Source organism: Lipotes vexillifer, unplaced genomic scaffold (assembly GCF_000442215.2).
Source record: "Lipotes vexillifer unplaced genomic scaffold, Lipotes_vexillifer_v1.1 scaffold951, whole genome shotgun sequence".
NCBI classification, from domain to species: Eukaryota; Metazoa; Chordata; class Mammalia; order Artiodactyla; family Lipotidae; genus Lipotes; species Lipotes vexillifer.
The window spans coordinates 1,968,480-1,996,122 of record NW_006793664.1 but is presented as its reverse complement, the minus strand read 5'-3'; the positions used below and the strand labels follow the sequence as shown (position 1 = coordinate 1,996,122).

General features: G+C 39.4%; 1 protein-coding gene across 4 annotated transcripts in view; it reads left to right on the top strand.

Annotated features, from left to right (window-relative positions):
* PDLIM3 (PDZ and LIM domain 3) overlaps window positions 1-20,218 on the top strand; it is a 30,454-nt gene extending 10,236 nt beyond the window's left edge. Inside the window, exons 3-8 of one of the 4 annotated variants that reach the window (XM_007466534.1) lie at window positions 1,048-1,132; window positions 9,750-9,817; window positions 14,542-14,805; window positions 16,577-16,705; window positions 18,547-18,663; window positions 20,029-20,218. In XM_007466534.1, the coding sequence (XP_007466596.1) occupies window positions 1,048-1,132; window positions 9,750-9,817; window positions 14,542-14,805; window positions 16,577-16,705; window positions 18,547-18,663; window positions 20,029-20,218 (853 nt within the window). Of the gene's footprint in view, window positions 1-1,047; window positions 1,133-9,182; window positions 9,371-9,749; window positions 9,818-14,541; window positions 14,806-16,576; window positions 16,706-18,546; window positions 18,664-20,028 lie in introns of all 4 variants that reach the window. The other 3 variants (XM_007466536.1, XM_007466535.1, XM_007466537.1) reach the window with 3 other exon arrangements.
* Window positions 20,219-27,643: the final 7,425 nt, after the last annotated feature.

The following is a 27,643-nucleotide window of genomic DNA, read 5'->3' as shown; positions in this document are numbered from 1 at the left end:
AGGAAATTGATCTATTGCCATCAGACTCGTGATCTGAAACTGAATTGTGAAAATAATGATTTGTTATAGTGGTTGTTAGCATGTGTGTTTATCCTCTTGCTGTTGTCCAAAGGCACAATCAGTCAGCCAATCTGCCATTTCACGAGGTGAAATTGACTCTTTCCCTATCTATGCATAACCTGTGTTCCTGTCAAGCACATAGTCCTGTAGGAGCCACATGATCCCAAGCAGATACATGAGAAGCGTTGGACAAAGCACATTTCCTTGATGCCAACAGCAAATCCACCTGACAACTCATTCACTGCCTCCTGTGGTGCCCCAGGTAGGACAGGAAGGAGGTTGAGGAGATCTAGGGGTCTAGTTTGTCCTGTGGTCATCTGCAGGGTGTGCCTCCAGAATCTCCCTGCCTTGTACTGCTTCCCACACGCACTGGAGACCCACTTTCTCCAGACACTGTACAATGTCCTCGCCTTAGTTCAGGTTGCTACAATCAAGTCCCATAGGCTGGGTGGCTCAAGCAACAAACATTTACTTCTCATAGTTATGGAGGCTGGAAGTCCAAGGTCAGGGAGCCAGCATGGTCGGGTTCTCGGTGAGAGCCCGCTTCCTGGTCACGTCCTCACATGGCCTTCTTTGGTGCATTCACACAGAGAGGGAAGAGATCTCATGCCTCTTCTTTTCATAAGGTCATTAATCCCACCGTGAGAGCCCTACTCTAATGATTTAATCTAACCCTAATTACCTCCCAAAGGCCATCACACTGGGGATTAGGATTTCAACATTTGAACCTGGGGTGTGGTGCGAGGACACAAACATTCAGTCCGCAGCGGTCCTCCAGGCAATTTTGATCCATTCAAGTCTTCCCAGAAGTACACTAAAAACACAAGACTAATTCAATAAGACAATACAGGATAATGAGCAAGGAATATTGCTTTTGCTCAAAGTATCAAGGGTTGTTAGTATTTTCAGAAACATAGGAAATTAAAGTATACTAAAACTAGAAGTACCATTAGAATTTGGGGTTTACAAACGTTGTTTTATTTACAGGGCGGAAACTCGCTTATGGTCTCCACAGGTAACTGAAGATGGAAAGGCTCATCCTTTCAAAATCAACTTAGAATCAGAACCACAGGTATGAATTTTGGAGTAAATAATGTTCACATTATGTTTCCTTTTAAATGATGTGGATACCTTCCAAGAGGGAGAAGTGGCAAATATTAAAAAAACTGGAATAAGCCACCTGATGAAGTGTTGTCTTTACTCTCCGAGATTAATTTATATTATCCGTGTCTTCTTACATCAAGAAAGAAAGAGAAGTATGCCTAGGCAAGCACCTTGTTAAAAGACAAATATGTTCTCATCAGGAAAAAGTCAGCTATATCTATGTATAGTCCACTTCCTTTATCATTTTTTATGATGGACATCTGCCAAATGACCATGAGGTAATCCAAGAAATTTAAGATGTTAACACAAAGCAAAACAAAAATAGGGTCAACCGTTTGAAACAGGTGTCTCTAATCTAATAGTTATTGTGAACTTCAATTCCTCAAGGTCTTCACCCAGCTCTCATGTTACATCCTTCTTTAATTATCAGCTCTGGCATTCTATAATTAAGTTCACTCCAGGAGAAGAGTTTTGCATTATGTAATCATGATGATATGCTGCCTGGGCTGCTGAATTACAAAAGATAAAGGATTTTCCCTTCAGGCAACTCTATATAATGAGCTAAATTAATCTAATAATCTGATGCTTATCCATGTCTACTTTCAAAACCTCCAAAAAACTGCAGTTAAACTAACCCTCAATTGTGCTATATGGGAAATGTAATCAAGAAAAGGATTTTAGAACCTCTGCTTGGTCAGCAGCTCCCCAAGTTTAATGAGACAGAGATATATAAATCGAATATCCCTTTTTAAACAATTATCCCTACTAAACTGATTAGATATTCCCAAAGTGTAGTTTTTCTATACATCTAATGAAAACGAACTGAAAGTATATTTATAATCTATGCTTCAGCAAGATTTCCCCTTTCAGGACCATCAACTCCTGAATTTGTCCTTCAAGCTTTCCATTTACCCCCATAAGCCCCCATGCATTTCACTCTCAGCAAAAACATGGAGAGTCCATACGTACATGTGTCTCATAGAGCTTCTAAAGATTTAAATAAAATAATATAGAAAAAGAACTTGGCACAGTGAAGTGCTCTCAGAGATGTTCAGTTAAGTGGGTGCTCTCATTATCATTGGGCATGGCACCCCTCCCACCAGCCTGTGATCAGAAGGCCTCCTGGCCTTTCTTGACAGTGAGATAGAAGGCGGCACAGAGCTTCCTGGAGACCAGTAATGTCTTCCTCATCACTATCCAAGGGTCATTACAAATTACTTTGGATTAAAACCTCATTTTCAGTTAAAATAAAAACCCCACCCCAACCCCAGGAGAAAAAAAAATACTAAGTAGTTTAACTTTTAGAGTTTGTTAGATCCTTGTCCTAGACTTTTGATTGGAGGGAAGGTAGAGCCTGAGCCTAAAAATCACTAAAAGCAAAAGGAGGAGAAAACAGGCCCCAAAGGGAGTGAGCAGGACATGGAAAATTCATGAAGGCGGAACCGGTGTGTCTGTTCTTACTCTGAGTCCCCCAGGCATGGCACACAGCAGGTGCTCACTAAATAGCTGACAGGTGAATGAAAGGAACTGGAGGCCCTAAAGATAAACTTCATTCGAACACCGCAGTCCTGGGAACCAACTCTCAGACTGGTGTTCTACTGCCACCCCCAGGGGCTGCACGTGAGGCAAAGAAATCACGAAAGCTGAGGGGGATATTTAGGTCAGGTAAGAGTGCCGCTCTTCAGGGTAGGTGAGTAAAAGGTAAAATGGACGAGACAGGTAATCAATGTGGTGAGAAGCGCTCTGCATGCTGATGGTGGCTTACCCCAACATCCAAGGTGGGTGGGCGAATAATGTCTCTAATTGACATCTTCCTGATAGAAGAAAGACTGCAGGAAGGAATACGAACAAAGTTCTCCAGGCAGAGCTGTCACCTGTAGACAGCCCTTGGAAGGAATGCCCAAGCCTACCTGGCTCCTGCAACCCTCATCAACTCATCATTTAAGAAGCAACACAAGAGAAAGAGATCACGTGGTGCTTTAAAAGACAGAAAAGGGAAATTTAAGGCTCATGTACACGCATATATTGACCTCCCCAATCTCTCATCATCACGAGGACAAACCACACAGAATTCCGAGTTTCCTTTTTCCATATAGAGCAGCAGTCCCCAACCTTTTTGGCACCAGGGACCAGTTTCGTGGAAGACAATTTTTCCACGGACGGCGGGGGCGGGGCGGATGCTTCAAGCGGTAACGCGAGCGATGGGCAGCGGCAGATGAAGCTTCGCTCGCACGTCCGCCGCTCACCTCCTGCTGTGCAGCCCGGTTCCTAACAGGTACTGGTCGGCAGCCTGGGGACTGGGGACCCCTGATATAGAGTACACATCCAAAATTGTACTGCACCCTTTTTCACATTTCCATTCACAATTTCTCCTAATTTTTGAAACCCGGTTTCATCAATACGAGATGCTAAGATATGGGACCAACTACACATATTTGACCAAAGTACCAAATCTCCAGTGATCCGTGATCATATTGCAGCGCCCACTCTGGCATGTGGGTGACTCAGCATGTACGTGTTTTATTAAGCACGCGATGAGCTTAGAGCATGCATGACTGGAGCCTGTGTTTTGCTAACATCTCTCCAGAATTGGAGTTTTCAAGGCAATTGTCTGAAGAGGCCTCTAGAAGAGGCCCCTTTTGCAGATCTAGGAGTATTAATTTATGACTATGGTTATTCTGAGAATTAATTTTAAAAGATAATCCAGATTTTAAATACTCTGGCCTCTTGTCAATCATTTATTAGCCCATGTGTCCTGAATTTTGGGGTCAGACAGTATGGATATTTATGATACTGCAAAGGGGGAAAAGATAAAGATGAGATAGGTTTAAAAAACAAAAAGGTGAAGATTGGGTTAAGGGCTACAGAAGTCAGTCAGATGGAGCTTTTGAACATTCCATTAGTTTGAGTCATGACTAATTTCTTACTTGCACCCTCTCCAAGAGGTGGGTGTTTGAAGGGCTCAGATATAAGGACCATTTCAGTTCTTCCCCTAAAGGACCAAAATATTCCTACCCCTACGAACCTCAGGCCAGATTTATGCATGACCAGTTCACATAACTTGGCACTTCAGGACATTCCCCACAAAATATAGCTAAATTTCAGCATAACCTCTCCTATCTGAAAATCCTATAGCACAAACTAGAACAAAATGCACTGATAAATATCAAACTGAATTTAACTTGTAGACTGAGATTGGAGAAAGGCTAAACTGTGGTTATGTTTGTATTCTTTTTTTTTTTTTTTTTAATTAATACAAAGCTATGCAAAGAGATGTCTTTTCTTTCTACAAATAAAGCAACCCCTTCTGGACAACAAAGGTGTGTCAGTCTGAAAAACAAATACCGTTAAATGTTTAAAATGCCATCGTATATGAGGGGATTCCCTGGCACTCCAGTGGTTAGGACTCCGTGCTCTCACAGCCAAGGGCCCAGGTTCAATCCGTGGTCGGGAAACTAGGACCCCACAAGCCACACGGTGCGGCCAAAAAAAATAAATAAATAAAATAAAGTAAAATAAAATAAAATGCCGTCTTATATGAATAGTAAAATGCCATTGAGCGATACAATATTTGAGCTCTTGTTTCTCAACCCAAGTCAAACTTCTATTGTAAGTTATCCGACCTTTGCTATTGGACTTAAATACTATTTTTCATGTTAAAAGCAATATATAGTCATTGGGGAAAAAAATCCATTACATCCTACCATCCGAGTACAGCCACAAATAATAAAATGTTAGTGTATTTTTTCCAGTTTTTTTTTCGCCTAGGAATAGGTTTGGGCTTTGGGGACTTTTTCTGACACAGTTATAGTAATAATGATACAAAATTTTAACATCTAGATTTTTCCATGCTATTATTAAATAGTTAAATTTTGGTTTTATGAATTTAGACTCGAATCTTAGGCTTAAAAGAAACTTTAGAGGTTGTTTAGATCAACCCCCAGCCATTGGATAAACTTCTTCCAGACAGTCCTGAACATGGCCTATGAGCAGGTGCATTTTTCTATACAACGCATTGCTCTAGAGAAAAGGTATGTGCTAGAGTTCTCTGTCCTGCTTCAAAGCTTATATTCTCCAATAAAACATTACCCTCATCTTTGTTTAATATTCGCTGAACAATTCAAAATTATAATGCAGTTACCACAAGGCAGGAAAGATGCTTTTCAGAAATAAAAATGCTGTTTTCTTTTTTTTTTTTTTTTTTTTTTTGCGGTACGTTGGTCTCTCACTGCTGTGGCCTCTCCCGTTGCGGAACACAGGCTCCGGACGCGCAGGCTCAGCGGCCATGGCTCACAGGCGCAGCCGCTCCGCGGCATGTGGGATCTTCCCAGACAGGGTCACGAACCCGTGTCCCCTGCATCGGCAGGCGGACTCTCAACCACTGCGCCACCAGGGAAGCCCTAAAATGCTGTTTTCTAAATGAGAAAGGACTGCATCCTTTCCATAAAAAATTTGATTAGTAAAGATATACTATATGCACAATCAAGTGGGGTATGAGTTGAAATTGTCATATTTTCATGAAATAACTTTATTCTACAATGTTTTCATAACTGGACGGCAGCCTACACAAAACAAATTTTCATAAAATCCCCAGTTTCCCAAACTCTTCCCCAGTGAGATATGGGGAACACTTGAAACAGATCACTGAAGAAAAAATAATTATAAGGGTGGCTTTATTTTTCATTTAAGGGGTGAGCATGAGGAGGGGGGCAGGGATTGTTCATAAATTCCAAACATGATAAAATATCATCATTTACTCAGTGTGGCTTTGATCAAATATATGATCACTTGACATAGTTTCCCTCATTTCACAGGCATTTTTTTCTTATAAATAAACAGACCTGTATATTATCACACATGTATCAAACATGTTATATCTGTTGGAGCTGGTTTTTGTCTCAGTTCTCAGACCGAATATTTATCCAAGTAAGAAACTGAAAGGTGAACTGTCTTTGAATGACATCATTGCTGAGGTCATTTCAAGGACGTGGGAGATTGCTGTCAAGAGGTGCATATTCTCCCAATGGCAGCGGATCTCTGTCAAATTACTTAGCTTTGATTCTGGCAGCTCTAGCATTCCATTAATTCAGAATATTACTCCTTAATATGAGCTCCTAACATTTAAAAATAATATTTAAAAATCTAATTAACTGCAATGATTATTTGTTGAATTCTTAAGACATAAGAATCATTTAGATGCTTTTGTCTGAGTAGAATAAACACAAGAGCTGGACTCTATTAACTGCTACATAATTTTTTTTTACTAGTATTTTCCATTACTAATGATTTTCCAGGAAAATATAAAAAGGAATTAAAGTGGAATAGCAAACTTCCCGTTGGTTTTGTCTTTTGATTCTGTTTGACCATCAACAATGATGTAAGACTTGGATAGAATGTTGCCTCTCCGTGCCATATTTAAATGTTTTGTTTACCTTTAGTGTATACACTTCATTGTGCTTTTTTTGGAATGACTACAGCAGCCCATAAACTAATGCTTTGCAAAAGCTAAATACAAATGTTTGAAGCCTGTATTAGAAACACTTCCTTTTATGATCTGAATGGAAAATAGAGTTTTACTGTTTTATTTTAACAAATTACACTTTTGTGACTTTTGCAATATGTAACTAAAACTGATAATGGCAAAGAAAAAGCTTGGAGCTAATTAACTTATGTGCTGCTTTTTGGAAGTACTACTAGAGACTATTATTGCACAAATATTTTCAGAGAAGATGCCTCACTTATAGGACTGTTGCCAACCATGTTTATTTATAACTTTAAGACAGAAGAAATAAGGGCAGAGATTTTTTCCCTCATAAAGCCATCCCATTATTTTTCCTAATTTTTGTAAATTCAATTCTGTATACCAAGATCTTTAAGGCATATTACTCTCAGTTTAAAAAAAAAACAAAAGCTAAATTCCACAAAGCTTGATTCCTTCAGTACTTCCTGATTCACTCTTTTAATTAACCTGAGAGATTTATAGTCCACCGAAACTAAATTAGGCAATTAGCCTTCTGTCTTCTTTCATATCCAAAAGAGGAGCAAAGGCTTGAATCATGGCCATTGTCATTACTTACGATTATTTGCCATTCACTTTTTTATGCCATAATAACAGCTAATCATAATGGTTAATCATAAAACACAGCCACTCCAAATTCATTATTAAATCAGCCAAAGCAAACAGATTGTACCAGTATATAAATGTTTGCATACATTTTCACATGTTCTGAGATTCAGCATTTTTCTAAAGCCATATTTGGTTGTTTCAGTCATTCTGCTATCTAATATCAGCAACTATAGTGTCACCCAACCAACTTCTAGGCAGTGAGTCATTATTCTGGAGATAAAAAAACTGAATCAATAAGATATTAGTCAATTCAATCATACTATAGAATCACAGGCTTTGTATTCAACTCAGACCTTCTTTTCAAGTTCAGGAGGCTGTTAAATTTTGCTGCCCAATGTTGATGAAAGACAAGCTCCTCTTTACCACATCACAGAATTTCAGGCACCATGAGATTTGGGGCACCTGGAGTCAAAGACGCTGCAGGGCTAGTATTTGAAGCTGCACCCCATTTGCCTTGTCGTAACTATTTTTTAAGTGGGCTTTGCCAACAGGCCTAGATGGGGGAATAGGGAGTGTGTGTGACAACTGCCTGCTCAGGAGAACCAAAAGGAAGCGGTGTGCTGCTTGGGTCTCTAAAGGAAATCATTGGTGTTCTCTGGAATCACCACGGAAAACTGTGGTTCCACCCCTAAGAAAGGAATACAATCTCTTTTCTTAAAAGCACCATCCCACACCTTACTCACCTACAATGACAAGAAAAAAAAATGATACGAATATTACAAGACCTTTTTATTCTTTTAATCAAAACAGTCTCCACTAACCATTTCAAATAATCATAAATGTTTGTACTGTTTGAGATCCGTGTGAAACACTGGTGGCACAGTCAAAAGTAAAGGAAGTTGACGTGAATGTGTGAGGAAAAATATTGTAAAGACTGATCTTACTAATTCTGCCAAATGAAAAGATTTGGAAAGAGAATGAGCTTGTGTGTATTTCAGCATTCCCTTTTGGTTTTCTTCTGCTGCTTAGAAGGAAAAAAATGTTTAATGAACTTTACAAAATTATAAATCTGTATAAAAACTGGAAAACGTGATTCCTACATTAGAAGACAGTAATACAGAGTTTCAGATCATTCAGGCATGTTTCACACCCAGAGTTTAGGAGTGACGCTTGGTCCTTTTCCCAAAGCAATGAAGTGAAAATCCTTTTGTGAATCATATAAATTAGCTCTCTCTAAATTGCTGACTTAAGTCTTTCTGGGATTAGAGTAAGCATGAACGCACAACATGAAATCATCACAATAGAAAGGGAGGGTTTTCTATAAATGTTATTCCTGCTTTCATAAGGAAAGTCTTTTAATTCCTATTATTTTTTCTAAATTTAAGGTTATATCTTAATGCAAATTAAGAATTTTGTTTGTTGTAGGAATTAAGAAAAAAACTTGGATTAGTTATAATGATTCAGCACAGTTATTCATAAATGCTCACTTGCTTTTTGATTGTTTTATTCTCCTGTTTTCTAAAATGGGGGAAATTTTAAGGTATTACTAGAAGAGAAAGCATATGTAAGTTCTACTTAAGAAAATGTTAAGTAGAATAATTTTTCTAAGCCAAAAATCTCACTTCTGACACAAAATTTCTGGATTCAAATGAGTCTTATGAGAATTTCTTAAAAGCTCTAGATGTAGAAGTCAGTAGGGAGCAGATAAGAGGTATAATATTCGAATTATTTTATAATATTTCAGATAAGGTCAGTTCCTTTGCACCTGAACACTTGGTGGGTGATTACAGCACATGTAAAGTTCACGGCGAATGCAGTCCTCCTTTAACCTGGCCATTAATCTCGTAGTGGTAAAGAAACCTTGATTAACAAGAGCGATGCTGTTTATTTGCGTGTTAACGGCTTTGTTGTGCATTCTGTGGCTCTGTGTATTTTGTCTGCCATTGTACAGGAGTTCAAACCCATTGGTGCCGGGTACAACAGAAGGGCCCAGCCTTTTGTTGCAGCAGCAAACATTGATGACAAAAGACAGGTAGTGAGCGCTTCCTATAACTCACCCATTGGGCTCTATTCAACCAGCAATATACAAGATGCGCTTCACGGGCAGCTGCGGGGGCTCATTCCTAGCTCACCTCAAAAGTAAGTACTCCACTTGGTTTCTGGCCACCATGTTCTTAATGGTGATAGTATGGCTTCTCTTCCTTTCAAAAGTCCAGCTCTTGCTGTTTTATTTTTACTTTCCTGAAGGCACGATCAGATTTTTATCTTAAAGACAAGCATCTAGAACATGGTTCTAATGTTCTGGAGTCCAATCTGCCAGTTCCCGAACATTTAGTGAATAGATGGTTAAAAGGAAGAAATCGCTCTGGTTCCATCATCACCCTTCTTAGTCATGTCAATATTTGGTGGTAAATAATCCTTTCTGTATGATTATTGTTCATTTAATTTTATCTAAATATATATATATATATATATTAGTCTTCCACTGAGGGACTTTTTTAACCCTTTGTTTTTACAGGATGTGAACTACTTTGAACACAAGCATAATATTCGGCCCAAACCTTTCATAATTCCAGGCCGAAGCAGGTCATAAAGCTTTAAGATTGTGAAGTGTGGAGTGCATGCATCTTTAATAAATCCTACTAATCACCAGGACACATAACTCTTAGGTGTTTGGAGTGACTTTTCTCATTTTGAAGCTTATTTCAAAAGCAAAAGAAACAAATTCACTTAGCAGAGAGGAGAGTAAATATTGACCAGATTATAGAGCTGTGAAGTATTACGCAATCCCTGTGTGTATTTATAACTGATACCCCTGCCGTTCTGAGGATCCCATCCAGAACACAGTGACCTTCTGAGGCAGGCAGATGTACCCTATCCCAGGGCAGGAAGGCCCAGGCAGCGGTCACAAAAATGAAAACCAGCCCGCGGTCAGGAGTAAGGAAGCAGGTGAGGCAAACGTGGAAAGGCTGGTGTAGCTTTCCATGTTTGACAGTCTCTGATCATCCCATCTCAGCACCTAATTCTCATTGCACCATCAGAGCCCAGTGGGTAATCCCACTCATTCTAGCTCTTACATAAAAATAAATTTGCGTTCTTATGGATACTTGCAAAGGAAGAGAAGCCACTTGAAAAGGAACTTTTCCACTTGGGGAAAATAAGTATAAAGAAAGAAAGAGTTGGAGGCAGAGAGACTTACTGGGTTACCCTCGTGGATAACTGTGCACACACTGGAATAAAAATGAGCAATATCTCTTTTGTCTGAGAAACAGATCACCTTCAGGTGATCCTTTTCAAATCTTCTCTAGAAACTGAATTCCACCCTACGAGGAAAGAAATTAATGCCCTGTCTTGCCACATCAGGAAATAGTGACTTCGGGAAACCTCAAACCCATTCCTCTGACCTCAGCTACATCAATCAGCCCAGAGGAAGGAAGTTGGGGGTTAGGCTGGATCAATCCTTACAGGTTAGGATCATTGAATAATGATCTACATCAGGTGTCACTAATAGGGGTCCATAGGTGGAGTCAATTCACAATGTTTTATTTAACCCTCCCGTTTTTAAAAATACTGAATTTAAGTTTAAGATGGAACATCTACTCTCTATCTTGCCAAAATGCCCATCATGCCTAAGCGTAAGATATCTGGCCCATTTTCATATATGTGTGACCCTCCTGGCCCCTGGAGACATCTGAGTTTATGATGCCTGCTGTGGATGGTCAGTCATCACTTGATGTATGATTTCCATGTGCAGACCTTTCTATAAGCTACAGTCAGGGCCAGAGGATTACCTCAAAATAAGTCAGACAATTTTGTGATATCAGACTCAGAAAGAAGGAGTGGAGTAAAAGAGCAGGAGAAAGATGCTAAAAAGGCAATGACTACCACATACATCTGTCCCCGCTACATATTATATCCCCAGCACCCAGAAAAGGGGCTGGGACAGAGTACATGCTCAACAAATGTTCATTAGATAAAGGAACAAAAGCCCAAGAGTACCTAATCAGACTTCCTGAGTAGCAAGAAGAATCAGGAGCTGTTACCCTTCCCTCATACTGGCAACTCTGAACAATCCTTTTTTTGCTTCTCTTAGTTTTTGCCTCCTTCATACTCCATTTTCCTCTGTATCTTTTCTCTATTTCTCCACATTCAACAGCTTCCCAACACCACTCTAAATAACATTTAAAAAACTGGATTAAAAATTAAAATGCTCTTTTACTATTGAATAAATATATACATAATATATACATCTTCCCAGAGAAGCAGAGTAAAATGGATATACTTGCATTCTTTTGAGCTTAGCATAACGGTAAGCTCACTAACTTGAGCTATAGGACTCCACGAGGCTCAAATAAAATGATACATTAGAGTAACACAGATCTTGCTTTTGCTGAAGTCCAATAACATTTAATTTTATAAAAATTCAGGGAAAGTCAAGGAGATTCAAGTATGTAATGCCCTTCTTTTACATTTTCATTTTAATTCAAACATGGTGATAATAATAAGCCACTCATAATTTTGTCATTGTAAGCTGGTGCCTTTCAATCTAGCTAAATTTGGAAGAGGGGAGTGGAAAAACAGAGATGAGAGGATCTGCTTAAAAAACAGGTACCAGTACACAAATCTTAAAAAAATTATAAAAAATGCTTCTATTATCCTTCCTTTCTTCCTGTTCCCCCTCACTATTTGCTCTAACTTCTGAATTTCTTGTTCTTACCAAATGATTGTTTATCAAGGTGGAATTTTGAGTGGCTACTTACCAAGCAATAACTACACCATTAATAAACAACTTTTGAATCAGAAGTAAGTTGGAGATTCTAATATATTCATTCCCCTGGGTCTTACTATTAGTTAGGGTTCTTTCAATGGTTTCATCATAATTGAAGCATATTAAAAGACCAGTATTTTCATATGAAAATATGTAAATGTTTAAAGCCACAGCTATCATTATACAAGGCTAGATCCAAATGATAAAATACAATCTGGTGAGTGGTTTTTGGACAAGTTGCTTCTGGAAGCATGTCCCCAAAAGTCTATATACACACCAGGAAAGTTAGTTCTCTGTCTAATGATGTATCCAGGTGTATGATAGTAATTGAGTGTATCATCAACCTTACAGGTTGCCAAGCCAGTAAGTCAATGTCAAGAAATCTCAATGGTATCTACCTTTCCAGGTCACAGGAATAGGTCATGGTGACCCATGATGATCTCCACAGTGACTAGAGTCCATGAAAACTATTTTATTTAAAGAGTCAGTTCAAGAGCTCTTTTAAAATTGTCCCAGAAATTTATAAAAAGATAATTGTTTTTTGCTTAGGGTTTATTTCCTATCTATTCAATAGACACGGGCCCCTAAATAGAATGATAAAGAAACTAGGAAATAGAAGACACAGTCTCTGCTTAAATAAAGTTATATACACAAGCATGTATGTATATAAGAACACTAATAACAGAAAAAAATGTAATACTAATTACAACTGTAAAATAAGGTATATCTGTAAGTTCTGAGTTGACCATAGTTTACTTCTCCACTATCTAGTACCATGCCTGGCACACAGTAAGGTCAAGTAGTTATAAATCCTTATTGAAAACATTCACTATTTTAAGCCGAAGTCTCCCAATATTGAAACTCAGTGTTTCAAATCCCTAAATTACAATTTAATAAACTTCATTATACTGAGGTCAAATCAATACGATCCTGACTAAACTGCACTATAACTGAAATGTTATTTCTATTCTTTTACCAACTGAAGTCAATTTCAGCATAGTGTTGAGCCTATGAAAATGGTGAATAAACCATTTGACATTTTTGTATGTGATCAACCAATTTACCTGATTGAGTTTCAAACAAGTTCTCAGTAGTCGGGAAGTGAAGGAGCAAGTTCATATATACCTGCCCCATTCAGTCTTTGCAGGCAGTTGAACTGGATAACACAACACACACAAAAATTTCAATTCATCTAGTGACATGGGCTGCTCAGACTATCCAGGCTGCAGCATTGATGAAGCCAGTAAAATCAATGCCCAATATATGCTTTTGGTTTTTGCTCTCTGAATGGGGCTGAGGTTGGCATTAGTAGCCCTAGAGAGTAAACAGGTGTGCGGCCATACTTGAGCCCTCAGAGGACACTTTCAGGAAAACACACCATATAAATTTGTTCTCTGCCTTCAGTTTACAGCAACACTAACCTGCAGGCATGACTGAAGTTCACATTAATATTACTATTTCTTTTAGCTTTGTCTTAAGTGACTGCGCTTAAAAAAAACCAATATATTCCTTTTCTCAAAAAATGCATTTCTCATGTTGCACTTAAAATGCATGTAGAAAAATGACTTTTTAGTCATTGGCATCAGTTATGACTAACCTCCTATCCACAGAAAATTCTATTCATAGAGAATAAGAAATTTCTGTAGTTGTCCTTAAAATTGCATGACTGGCCTTTCTGATGTTTTAATAATGAGTTGCCTTAAATTGTCTTTAAAAGGAAATGAGAAATATGCATGGAAATATATGTGTGCTTCCAAAATTTTACAAGAAATAGCTATGTATAAAAGAAATATATATATCTTAGCTCTAAGTAGCATTCACAGAGTTTGAGATCACCTTATTTCCCCTCTAATCATTCATTTCAAGGCGACAGGCATTTATTGGCTGTTTCTAGAGCCTATATCAAATCACCGAACAATTTTTTAAAGTGTAGTCTTCACAAAATGAAAGAATGAAAGTAGAAAAAGTTAAAATAGTAACAATAAAATATTTACAAAATAGTCTTAAAACATAATCTCTATCACATAACCTACAAGTTGCCAATTACTATTCAATTAAGGCCCAAATGCATTTCTGAAAATACTTCTTATTTTGAAATGTTTAGCCTAAATATTTGATTGGATCTTCATGCTGCATACTCATATCACTATTTGTGAAGGATCACTCATTAATATTTTAATTTTAAAAACTGCAGCTCAGAAATGTAAAAGGATGTCCCGCTAATGTAATTTCCCTGAGCCACTTCCTTTATGCACAGCTCTTCTTACGTGAAGCCTTCGCCTCGTAGAACATATTGTCTAGTAGAACAGAGCCAAACAATGCAATATCACCTGTACCTTTTAATTTTGTTAAACGTTTTTCAATCATGAATTTTTAAATGTCTTCCCTTTTGAAAATAACTTCTAGCCAGAAATAAATATTTCTTTTTCATTTGATTTAATTCACCTCTTACTTTTAACCTCTCTGTACTTGTTCTCTGTGTTCTCCTGTCTGGATTTTCTGGTTCCTGTGTCATCTCTGTGTAACGTGGTCATTAACACAGTGGATGCAGTACTCCGTCCGGTATTGACGGTGGCAGTGGACGTAGCACCCCTTCTTCTGTCAGTACTCTTAGTACTATTTACCCAGGTGACTTGAAAGTTGCTGCTAAGATGGCCCCTAACATTCCTTTGGAAATGGAACTTCCTGGTGTGAAGATTATACATGCTCAGTTTAATACACCTATGCAGTTGTACTCAGATGACAATATTATGGAAACACTTCAGGGTCAGGTTTCAACAGCTCTAGGGGAAACGCCCTCAATGAGGTAATATGAGTCTTTTTGAACCATCGGCATATTAACTAAACACATGTGCAATGTCAATTTTACTGGTGTCTTGTACACTGTCTTATCATTGAAAGAAAGCTTTGTGAAAAGCTTTCAAAAAAATATACTAAGGATTTATTGCAGATATCTAGGCCTAATGGTAAGGGAGATTTGAAAAATTAACCAAGTAGAGTTTTATGTGACAGATCGCAATAAACTGAAATCATGGAAGGACCAAACATATATGTCTTTGGAAAAACTGCAGTGTAGTTTACGAATGTCTGGTACAATACTTCTCAAAAGTGATTTATAATCTGGGATAATCTATGTTTCTCCCTTTGGGGGTCAAAAACTGGGAAAGTGATGGGAAGTTCAGAGAAGTTTTAAAAGAGATGATACCTCTTTTCTCTTCTAATGGCATCTTGTGGAGAGTTAATTATTTTTCATTTAAAATTTTTGCCATGAATAAGGGTTTATAAGTGAATATCTCAAGCTACTGCTATAGCCATTTAATTTCCATTGATCGCTATTTTGACTTTCTTCTTTATTATGCATATTTGTTCAAAGTACTTTTGCCATCAAGCATTTTCAATTAAAAAAATTTATTATAAGATAAAATCTTATTACTTCTTTCAATATTATAGGGCCATTATAAAGTATGATAATGCTTATGATTGCTATGTAACAATATCCCAAAGATAATTCTTGGGATGAATACAATGTGATAATAATACCATAATGTATCTCAAAGCCATTTGCAAGGAGTTTCAGATATATAAGATGATTACTTCCAAATATGACACTGGTAATAAAAATATGTGCAAATAACTACCTTTTCTAGATAATGCAATTAAATAACATAAAATAATAAAGCAACTCAGTGCCTGACATGTATTTTTATTGTGGCTTTTTTTTATTGTTCATCATGAATATATCTGTAGAAAGTTTATTAAAATATAGCTTCTATCATTTTTGTAAATGAATTATAATGTGGCTATTTAGTAGCCAACAAAGCTGACTTCTATGTGAAAGTTGCTACATTATGCACTTTCAAACACTGACAAGTTGAATTTCTTCAGTTTACAAGCAAAATGATACCTTTATTGTCTACAGGAGTTAACAAAACTAAACCATACACTGTTGGTTTAATATCAGAAATGAATCTGAATTTTACTGACATCTTTATGACTGAGAATAATCAAACCGGGCTCACTCGTGCACTTTTTATCATATGTATGTTGTCCTTTTTTTTCCTGAGAAAGGTTAATTTTGTTCACATTATAGTACGCGGGCCTCTCGCTGTTGCGGCCTCCCCCGCCGCGGAGCACAGGCTCCGGACGCGCAGGCCCAGCGGCCATGGCCCACGGGCCCAGCCGCTCCGCGGCACGCGGGATCCTCCGGGACCGGGGCACGAACCCGCGTCCCCTGCATCGGCAGGCGGACCCTCAACCACTGCGCCACCTGGGAAGCCCAAGCATTATTTTTTAAATTACTATTTCCTAACAATCACATTTTAGTTGCCCTCCAAAGGATTTTGCCACATGGAGAAATGCTGATGTGACCCCCAGGTTAATTACTGCTATTTTTAAGGCAACCCGTGTGAATTCACATTATATTTTTAGCTATTGATATAATAGAGATTAACTTGAAAATACTGAATCTCTGTCCAGGAGTTGCTGTAAATATAGTGATCACTGCTTGTTGATATCTTGTGGCTTCTTGCACATACACACACTCCTGACGCTGTTTCACCCACCATGTTGTGTTTCAGTGAACCCACGGCCTCCCCAGTGCCCCCCCAGTCAGATGTGTACCGGATGCTCCATGACAATCGGAATGAACCTACTCAGCCTCGCCAGTCAGGCTCCTTCAGGGTGCTCCAGGAACTAGTGAACGATGGTGAGCAGTCGTGAACATCTGCTGAAACGTTGTTGATAGAGGCTATTGGAAGGCTCAGGGTGGGGGAGGGCAGCAAGCATACTGGGAATGAGAGTCTGAAAACCGATTTTAGGGCTTCCCTGGTGGCGCAGTGGTTGAGAGTCCGCCTGCCGATGCAGGGGACACGGGTTCGTGCCTCGGTCTGGGAGGATCCCACATGCCGCGAAGCGGCTGGGCCCATGAGCCATGGCCGCTGAGCCTGCGCGTCCGGAGCCTGTGCTCCACAACGGGAGAGGCCACAACAGTGAGAGGCCCGCGTACCGCAAAAACAAACAAAACAAAACAAACAAAAAAAAAACCCGATTTTAATCAATCATCAAATGATTCTTTGCTGAAAAGGACTTGGGTGGTGCTTGGTTAAGGAAAGGAGCTTCCAGACATATCCAGGTAGCCACCAACTTGGTGATTAAAGGGTGCCGAAGACAAATCCCATCCACAGTAGTCAAGGGCTAGCTCAGCTTATAGATCATAAAATGTTGCAAAATTTCTCAGCCTCCCCCATATTCCAGGGTGTCATGATCATCAAAATTTTTAAATAACACTGGAATGAAACCTTACTGTGTTCCAAATCCTGGGCTGAGTGCTTTGCACACGTGGTCATTTAATCCTCACAATAACTCAGTGAGGTAGGAGCTATTATTTTCCCTATTTAACAAAAGAGAAAATGAGGCATAGAGAGGGTGGATTTGTACAAAGTCACACAGCAAGTAAGAAACAGAGTTGGGTCTCCAGCCCACTCCTGCTGTCCTCTGAAGACAATGTTTTTCCACTTCCAAAAGATATACTGTGCTTCAGAAGTTGCACAAAAATGCAAAATGCCCCATTAATATAGCCACTATAAAAAAAAAATGGAAAATGAGTGTTGGTGACGGTATGGAGAAATGGGGACCCCTGTGCATTGCTGATGGGGAATGTAACATGGTGCAGCCACTGTGAGAAACAGTAAGGCGGTTCCTCAAAAAGTTAAACATAGAATTGCCATAGGATCTACAATCCCACTGCTGCATGTATACTGAGGAGAACTGCAAGCAGGGACTCAAACCAATCCTCGTACACCAGCGTTCATAGAAGTATTATGCACAACTGCCAGAAGGTGGAAAGAACCTAAACGTCTATCCACACGTGAATGGATATACATAATGTGCTATATCCATAAAGTAGAGTATTATTCAGCCTTAAAAAGGAATGAAAATTCTGATACATGCTGCAACATGGATGAACCTTGAAAACATTCTGCTAAGTGAAATAAGCCAGAGACATAAGGATAGATATTGTACGATTCCATTTATATGAGGACCCTAGAATAGGCAAGTCATAGACACAGAAAGCAGAATAGAGGTCACCAGGGTCTGGAAGGAGGGGGGAATATGGAATTAATGTTTCCTGGGTACAGAGTTTCTGTTTTGGATGATGAAAAAGTTCTCGAAATAGATATTGGTGATGGTTGCACAACATTGGGAATATACTTAATGCTACTGAATGACACACTTAAAAATAGATAAGATGGTCGATTTTATGTATATTTTAACCACAATTAAAAAAAGAAGAATGCAAAATGCTCTCTGCCCCTCTGGGCATTTTGTAACAGCTCCCTATGACAACAACTACAACAATTTTTAACTTATTTTGTTTTGTAAGGTCCCATTTCAGAACAAATTATGCTTGAACCAGTCCTGCTTCTTCCTAAATGATATTGTGGGCAGCAACTAAGAATTCCTCAGGTTAAAGTGCACACCTTAAAATAGAAGCAAAGTATAAACTGTTGCCAGCTGTTCCCTTGCCATAAATGGAAACACTCTGTTTTTCAGATGACCGTCCTGCTGGAACTCGGAGTGTGAGAGCTCCAGTTACAAAAGTCCCATGCGGTGCTGGCAGCACACAGAAGATGCCACTCTGTGACAAATGTGGGAGTGGCATTGTGTAAGTTTCATTTTCAACCCCAAAATTCATCATAAATCTTGCTGTCAGTTCTCTATTTCTTGTACTTTAAGACTCCGTATATAGAAAAGGTTTTAAGTTTTATGAAAAACAAATTTCTATTCATTGACTTGAAATATAATGTCTACACATTTAGCACATTTTGACCAGAATTCCTTCGAGGTACCCCCAAATTAGCATAGAATGTGAGTCGGATATCTTGACTTATAATTTCAGACATATTCTGGTGAAAAGAAACCTCCCCAGAAGTATATTTAAAAAGTCATTTCCAAGAATAACTTCACTTCAAAAAGCCCTCCCTTTGTTAATATATATAGTCTTTGAACACTTCCTTTTCTGTATAGTCTTTGAACACTTCCTTTTCTGTATAAACCCAGGAAAACAAATATGGGGGTCACCCAGTTATTAATTAAAACACATTATCTTTACGTGGTTTCTTAAGTTACACAGATATTGAAATACGATTTTTAGACATAGAGTCAGCTTCCATTTCAAGGGACTTCATGTGTGAATAGCCACACTTGCCAGTTCAAACCTTCAAGTGAACCAGAGCATTTCAGTCTCTCCACCTCAGGCCCCATGTGGTCACCTCTTCCATCCCTTTTTTCTGTTCCTCTGTCATTAGCTCACACACTGAGGCACCATCTGTCCACTTACCCAGGACTCATCCCAGGAGGGCAGTGGGAGATAAGCCTGGTTACAGCACAGAAGGGGCTGTGAGACAGAGGAACAAGCAGGACAGGGAGATGGGAGCAGACAGGACCTCAAAACATACGACAGGTTGTGATGTTACACGAAGCAATGATTGCCCCCAAGTAGGAGTAAACTGCTTTGACGGTAGAGGCCAAGTCCACCCACCAGTGGAAATTCCATCTCTGCCCTTTGATCTGTTCTCTCTGTGTTCCATAGAATAGAGGCTGGACCACCAAGCTAGACAGTAAGCAGAGGGACTTTTAGTTGTGTAGACAACAACCTTGGCCAAAATCAGAATCCTTTGCAGAGGTGTCTGTTTTATCTGTATCATCTCTCCCTCTTTCAAAGAAACAACGGGGAATGATCATGAAGTAAGGATCCTATCATTTTTCTAAAAAAAAAAAAACCTGTTTGAGAAAGATCTGAAAAATATTCACATGTCAACAACAGAGAGACACATGTGAAGGTTTACTATGGCTGTCTTGGCTCTCCCTGATAACTACATCAGTTCCACAGCTGTGCCCAGCTTTGCAGCTATTGTTTCCTGAACGTGAAACAAATAACACCTGCCTTATCTGTAGTGCTGTCTGCCTTTGTATCATGTTTCGGGCTTTGTGGGGTTTTTTTTCATGAGGCCTCCTTTTCCCCCAACAGTGGTGCGGTTGTGAAGGTGAGGGACAAGCATCGGCATCCAGAGTGCTTCGTGTGTGCCGACTGTAACCTCAACCTCAAACAAAAGGGCTACTTCTTCGTGGAGGGGGAGCTGTACTGCGAAACCCACGCGCGGGCCCGCATGAGGCCCCCAGAGGGCTACGACACAGTAACTCTTTATCCCAAAGCTTAAGTCTCGGGCAGGCGGAACATGCACTCACCCAGGCGCACCCTCACAGGCAGACGTTAACGGCTTGGGGCAGAAGTAGAGCAAAGGGCTGACTCCAAATCTAGAACCAAGCTTTTAGACACTTATCTCACTGTATCCTCAGGAGAAGGAATGGGAGGCAGATGCCTGCTCTAACAGAAACATACATTCAACTGTATTTCTCTTTGGCGCTAGCAATAACTTAATGAAATTTAGAGCAATAATTTTTATGTCACACTCTATATTTTACATTTATAGTATGACCATCAAACATGTAAATGTCAAGATTTTAGGGGGAGTCTAATTGCCCTTCCTTAACCAGTTGATTTTGCAATTGTAGTACTTACGACAAATGACAATCTTGTATTCTAAGACAGCCTGCAGGTGTCTGTTATCTGTTTTAACTATAATAGTGCATGTCAGGGAGAAATTCCCTAGGTCTCTCTAGTTTCATATTCAAACAGTTATACTACTGGATGCAGCATACATAATAAATACATAAAACATTTTAAAAATACGTAACGAAGTGGCACTCAATGAATTCAGATAAAATCAACATTCCAATGAGAGGGCCCAGTCATATCTCGTTGTGCACACTAACAACACAGGTATTTTAAGAAAAATGTGGCTTCTTTAGTTTTCATAACTCATTCACTCTTCTGAGCCCACAATTTCTGCTGATAGGAGGGGAAATTTTAAATTTGCTAGTTAAAGGTGATGCAGTCTCTTTCAGATTAAAACAGTTTCTGCTGCTTTGAAATAGTCTCTTTCATTTCAAATGTCTCTTTCAGATAAATATTCAAAGTCAAGGTTCAGACTCTATCAAGGCTAGTTCTTTATTCTCAAGGCTGACCACCACCACCTTCTCCTTACCAAGATGGCACCTCCAAGAGGAGACATTTAGGGGACCCCCCTGAGGAAGGGAGGGGCTGCTGGTCTCCTGGGGTCCTGCCTGTATTCTCTGCTGAAATCCATGATTCCACTTGTGCTCTGTTTTCTCAACATAGTTGGGACCAGGCAACAAACCCACCTCTACCACCACATCCAAAAGTCTCAGCTCAGCCTTCCCTGGATTCTTGGATCCTTTGCATCTCAGACATGAACCCCATCTGGCCCCTGGCTCTGCTTTGTCACCTTGCCTCTCACTATGGTGGCTCCACGGCAATGCCCCCTTACTTGCATGTCTTACCTACTTCCCATGCACCTCACTGGGGACCCAGGGGAGCTTATGAAACTGTCCTCTCCAAGTACAAACATGGGAACCAGCAGGCTGGGGAGGTGGGGACTGTCTCAAGCCCTCAGTCTCACCACTGTCACAAAGTCATTTCTACCCTACTGGAGCAAGGATTCTCCTATTGTCCCAAATGGAAAATAGGGCCCGGGTTGTATTGCTCTGGGGTTCTCCCAAACTTAACTAATGATTTCTGACCCTGACCTGTCTGAGGTTTTGAACCAGTGAGAGGAGGCAGAACACCTGCCTGGCCCCTATGGGCATTTGAGATCAAAACTGGAACCCCTGGGCTTCCCTGGTGGCGCAGTGGTTGAGAGTCCGCCTGCCTATGCAGGGGACACGGGTTCGTGCCCTGGTCTGGGAAGATCCACATGCGGCGGAGCGGCTGGGCCCGTGAGACAAAAGAAAAAAACAAAAAACTGGAACCCCTGAACCAAAACACAAGTTCACTCACAGAGCTATTCCAATAAAATAGAAAATTCTGCAATCAAAGAAATGAATGTATTCAAATACATTACTTTTTTTGTTCAGATGTTACTTTAAAATATTTTTTCTGGTAAGGATATAATCTTAAAAGTTTGGAAGCTAGAGGGCAAATGCGTGGTAACTGACTTAGGAAACCTGAGAAAGTTAAAATCCAAAGCAGCCACGGAGAAAACTGAAAAACAACCCAATTTATTCTCCAGCATTGGAAACAGCATGGGAATCGACAGCACCAGGCATTCCTAGCACCAGGCCTTCCTGGACTAGGGGATAAAGGTAGAGTTATGATAAGGAGGATCACATACAAGCTGTTTGAAAAGCACTTAATCCCCACTGTGTCCCCTCTCTGCCCCTCCCCCTCCACACCCAAGGCACTTGTCAGCGGAAGTCTGCCTGGTGTTATCTGGAGAAGGTCAAACAGCATCTCTGAAGTCAGGAAGTGCTGTGGAAGGTATGTGTACCACACTAAAAAGAAGTTAAATAAGAATGAGAGACTCATGAGAAGGAAAGTGTAGATTACACACTATATTGTACATTAATGTACATTTGATGTTGGATATCAGACAATATTTCCCTTAAAATTATATTTTACACATTTTATATGTAGTAGAGTACATAATGAACTTCTTAAGTTCAGATGTTCAATAGTGAGAAAAAAAAGTAGTACAGTTTGAAAAAAAGTAGTAGTATAGTTCTGATCTGAAATTCAGGAAAGATAGGGCTTAAAGCTGATAATTCAGTCTCTGTGACTAAGGCTTGTGAAGCATACTCTAAAATTGCGTGTTCATTATTTTTATTCTTTTGACGATTAAATCTAGAAATTTAAACATATAGAGGAATTTATGACAGAATTAATCAATAGAAATGAATGCAATATAAAAATCGTTTTAAAATATGTAACGTACAGGGTGAAAATAGCAATGTTGTTAAAATGGAAAGGAGTTAAGACTTTGTTTAAAAAGCAAACAAATAACAGTATTTCCCCCATACTAGCATTTTGTCCTTCAAAACTGAATTCACTCCAGGTCTTATATAGGAATTCATGCCATGAACAAAGGATGCCAACTAGTTTTTTTTAGCTCTCAGAATACCATGTCTTCTTAGAAAGCAGAGTAGTCATTGTTTTTATATTTATAAGCTTATTAAAGCTAGCAATGAGCAATGAAATGATCCATGACAGAACTGGGCATCTGTAAACTTTGTACTCATGATTAACTAAACTGCTGTTTTTTCAGAGTAAATGCAGAACAGAGTTGCTACACTCTCTACCAATAGGACGACTGTTTGAGTGAAAAACAGTTCTAGTTATCACATACACTTGCACCTGTGTAAGCAAAGGTAAAGCTAATGGCTAATGTGACATGCAAACAGTTTAGATTATCTCTACATAAGCTAATCTAAAGTTTGTCCATCACAGGAATATCCCAAGATAGGCAGAATGGAGCTTTGGGGTTCTTCTACTAACAACTTGAGTTGCAAAAGTTTGTCAAGTTGTCCTTTGAACAGATTTATTTCAGCCCTGGGAAACTACTACTTACAACCATTATTCTGTATTATCCTGTTATCATGGCCTAATGTTTTTTTTTAAATGCTGTGCCATCTGAATCTTAAGCATAAAAAAAAGAAAACTGGAGACAGATTGAGGGTATTCAGATAATTGAAGTAAATAAACCATTTACCTGATCTACATGACTATTTCAAGATAATCGTCTTAAGCTTCTATTCATGTTGTAGAGTACTCAATAAATATTTAGTTGAGCACCCACCAAGTAAGAGATGTTGAATACTAGGCACAACAACAAAATGGATTTTTGAATGCGTTGGCTATATTTACAAATTGACATTTTCAAGCTAATTAGAATGCTTCATGCAATTAAGTTTAAAACAAAGCACCGGGCTTCCCTGGTGGCGCAGTGGTTGAGAGTCCGCCTGCCGATGCAGGGGACACGGGTTCGTGCTCCGGTCCGGGAGGATCCCACATGCCGTGGAGCAGCTGGGCCCGTGAGGATCCCACATGCCGTGGAGCGGCTGGGCCCGTGAGCCATGGCTGCTGAGCCTGCGCGTCCGGAGCCTGTGTTCCGCAACAGGAGAGGCCACAACAGTGAGAGGCCCACGTACCGCAAAAAAAAAAAAAAAAAACAAAGCACCTAGAAGTGGTTGCTTTATCATAATTTCTTTCTTCAAATTCTGTAGTACTATTATTCATCACTGTTCACATCAGAAGAACATAAAATGAGATATTAACATTATCTTCTGAATTACCTCAACAGTTTGTCCAACTATGCATAGAATGTCTAACAACATGTTTTCCTTCCTCTAAGGCATGTCAGCACACCTCAAATTATGAAAAACCCAAAGCACAATTCCGTTATCCAAAGAATAATACAAGAGCTGCTCTTAAAACCTAATTGCTACACCTATCATAAATATTAAGCATATAGATTTAAAGTTAAGATAGATATAAAATGCCAAATATTTGTTTGGGTTGAAAATTTCTCCATTCATTTATTCATTCAACTATTCATCTGGCGGAGTACATACAAGTCATTATTTCTGTACCAAGAGCAAAATTATGTTGTGAGTTTCAGAAGTACCTCTCATGAGACCAAATTCCCATTCCATCTCCTTTTCTGAAGTAGAGGGGGGGGGCGTTGAAAAACACAGGTGTGTGAATTACTCATCACGTGTATAAATGCCAAAGTGCACATATATCTGTGGTTCACTAAAACACCAGGGTTATGCTACCAACGTCACATGCAAGAGCCTGCGTTGTGTACCATTATGCCACACACAGCTGCACATGCTGCCCTGCCTGCCCCTTCACACATCTGGGCTCCACATGCTGCTGTCCAAGTTCCCAAAGCTCCCAACCATGACCCTTCCAGAACACTGCTTCATGCTGCAAACCTTCTCATTCCTCCTCATGATACTGTCCTTGATCCCAATCTTCAGATTAATGCTTGCTCTGCCAGCCAATGGAAAAGGCTAATTCCTGCTAAAAAGTACTAATAATTTTCTACTGCCCCCGTTTTTGTTTTTGTTTTTGTTTTTTGTGGTACGTGGGCCTCACTGTTGTGGCCTCTCCCATTGTGGAGCACAGGCTCTGGACGCGCAGGCTCAGCGGCCATGGCTCACGGGCCCAGCCGCTCCACGGCATGTGGGATCTTCCCAGACCGGGGCATGAACCCATGTCCCCTGCATCGGTAGGTGGACTCTCAACCACCGCGCCACCAGGGAAGCCCTCTACTGCCCCTTTTATGTCTAATACTTGTGTTTTGTTCTGGAGACAGCCCTTTAATTTAAAGGAATGCCTTCAAGGGTAGGAATTCTAGATATAGAAAAAAAAGTTAGAAAGAGAACTTGAGGAATAGAGTGATGGGCATGATTTGGACCAAGAAGACAGAGGGACTAACAGTCTCTTGGACCTTGGGAAGGCTTGGCCGATCTGTAGAGGTGATATAGAGCTTTTCTCCCTCCGACCAAGGCCAAAGCAATGGGGAATGCAGTTTCTCTGAAACAAGGCACTTAGGTCAGATAAGTGCTGCGTTTGTGAATCTCACTGAGGGTGCATAGGTGTTTACTGGTTTAAGTAAATTTAGCACTGGGGGTCTCGTAGCCTCTTCTAGACTGAAGAGTCTTCAACTCAGTTTGCACAATTCTGTGAATATGCTACATATCATAGAATCACACTTCAAATGAGTGAATTATGTGGTATGTGAATTATATCTCAACAATGCTGTTATTTTTTAAAAGAACACTATTAATATAAACATGTATTTGTCACTAATCTGTTAGATAGAGTCCTAAGACTAGAAATGCCCAGGAGCAAAAGAAACAACATGGTTAGTAGGAATGTTCGTTCTTATTTAGATGCTTCATTTTCCTCTTCCGGAAAATGCTTGATCATTGCTGATACAATAGCAATAGCCAACACTTAACGTCGCTCTTACTATGTACCAAGCAGGGTCCTAAGTGCTTTAACGATATTAATTCATCCAATCTTAACAGCAGCCCTGTGAGGTGGGTCCTCTTTTTCTTCCCATTTTACAGTTGAGGAAACTGAAACACAAAGAAGTTATCCAAGGTTTCTCCTGTAGTAAATGACGGAGCCAGAATTTGACCGCAGGTGGCCTGGCTTCCAAATCTATGCTCTAGACCACCTCACATTATCTCTGCACAAGAGATTTAGTAGCTTTTAGTTTAAGATGATTATAAGGCTTTCATGGGACAACAAAGCCCTCAGTAAGCTTTGTAAAAATTATCACCTAGATTCCATCTCAGTATAACTTACTCCAGGTATTAGAGCTTGGTGGTTACAAAAATGAGCTTCAGACACGGGCAGAGCTGAGTTGAAACCAAGCTCTACAATCTCCGAGCTGTAAGGTATAGGGAAATCATGAAATCTCTCCAGACCTCAGTTTCATCAACCATAAAATGAGGATAATAATCCCTACTTTACAGGTTTGTGATAAGGATTAAATCAAGATAATTCATATCAAAAGATCTAACAAATTTCCTAGCAAGTAATACGTAAGTAAGCACCTAACGATTATTATGTATACTTTTCACTGTTTAATCCTAGATTCAAATGAGTGGCTTTATTCCTTCTAATTGTTCTTTGGTGTTGGAAATCCAGGTCCAATTACAATGAGCACAACTGTGTCAAATTGGAAGAGTCACAGAACTAGATTCCCATCCTTGGTGATCCCAGGAGAACTGACATTTCACACTAAGACAGATCAGGTTCAGGAAGTCCACTGGAACTTTTCTTCATTTGAGGAGGACAATTTTAAAAGCCTGAGCTCACAAGCAACCTGTCCCCACCAAAGACTCACTGGCAATATTCTACATTATAATCTTATAGCTAGAAAGAAAACTAAGGTCTCTCAATTGCCTACATCTATTTTATTTAGTATATATATTTTTAATTGAATGTGTACAAAATTCTTGACATAATATTGGTCACATTCAAATGTAATTTTTTCCTTACAATTTTGCCAACTAAATATTTTATAGATGAGGAAAAGTTTCAGAGAGTTTAACTTTGGTACAGGACCAAACAAGTAGGGGAAAAAACAGCATTTAACCTCACTAATATTCCCCAGTAATAAGTCATATGGCTTGGAAATCTTTAAACCTATAAATCCTAGACATTGTTATAATTCTCTATTGTATTATTTTATTTACATCGACATTTACTTACAGTCTATGTTTGTTCTCTTTATAATAAAAATCATTTCCTCCATGAGTGCTAGAAAAAGGTAGTGTGGAATAATAAAAATATTAAGTAATGATATGATTAAGTAAGGCATAAGTAAGAAGACTGTCATGAAAATAGCTCTGGATAAAGACTGGACTCACTGGGCTTCGACTTCTTTTCTGCAGAATGAGGGAAACGGACTGGATGACCCCTGAGACTTCTACCAGCTCAAAAAGTCACTGACCTGTTCTTGACATTGTCTTTATTGGTGTTAACTGGCTAGACATTCAATTTAGTGAAGGCATGCTGTCAATGTGACCAGGCTCTTGGTTCAATTTAGAAGTTTCATTCTGTTCCATGGTCACGGATACCACCTCTGACTCATGTCATAGCTCACAGTTGAAATCAAGCAAGGAATATGAATTTATCATTGCAAATTCATTAGCTCCATTGGAAGCACACATTCTAGGTATCTATATATAGCAAGGGAAACAAA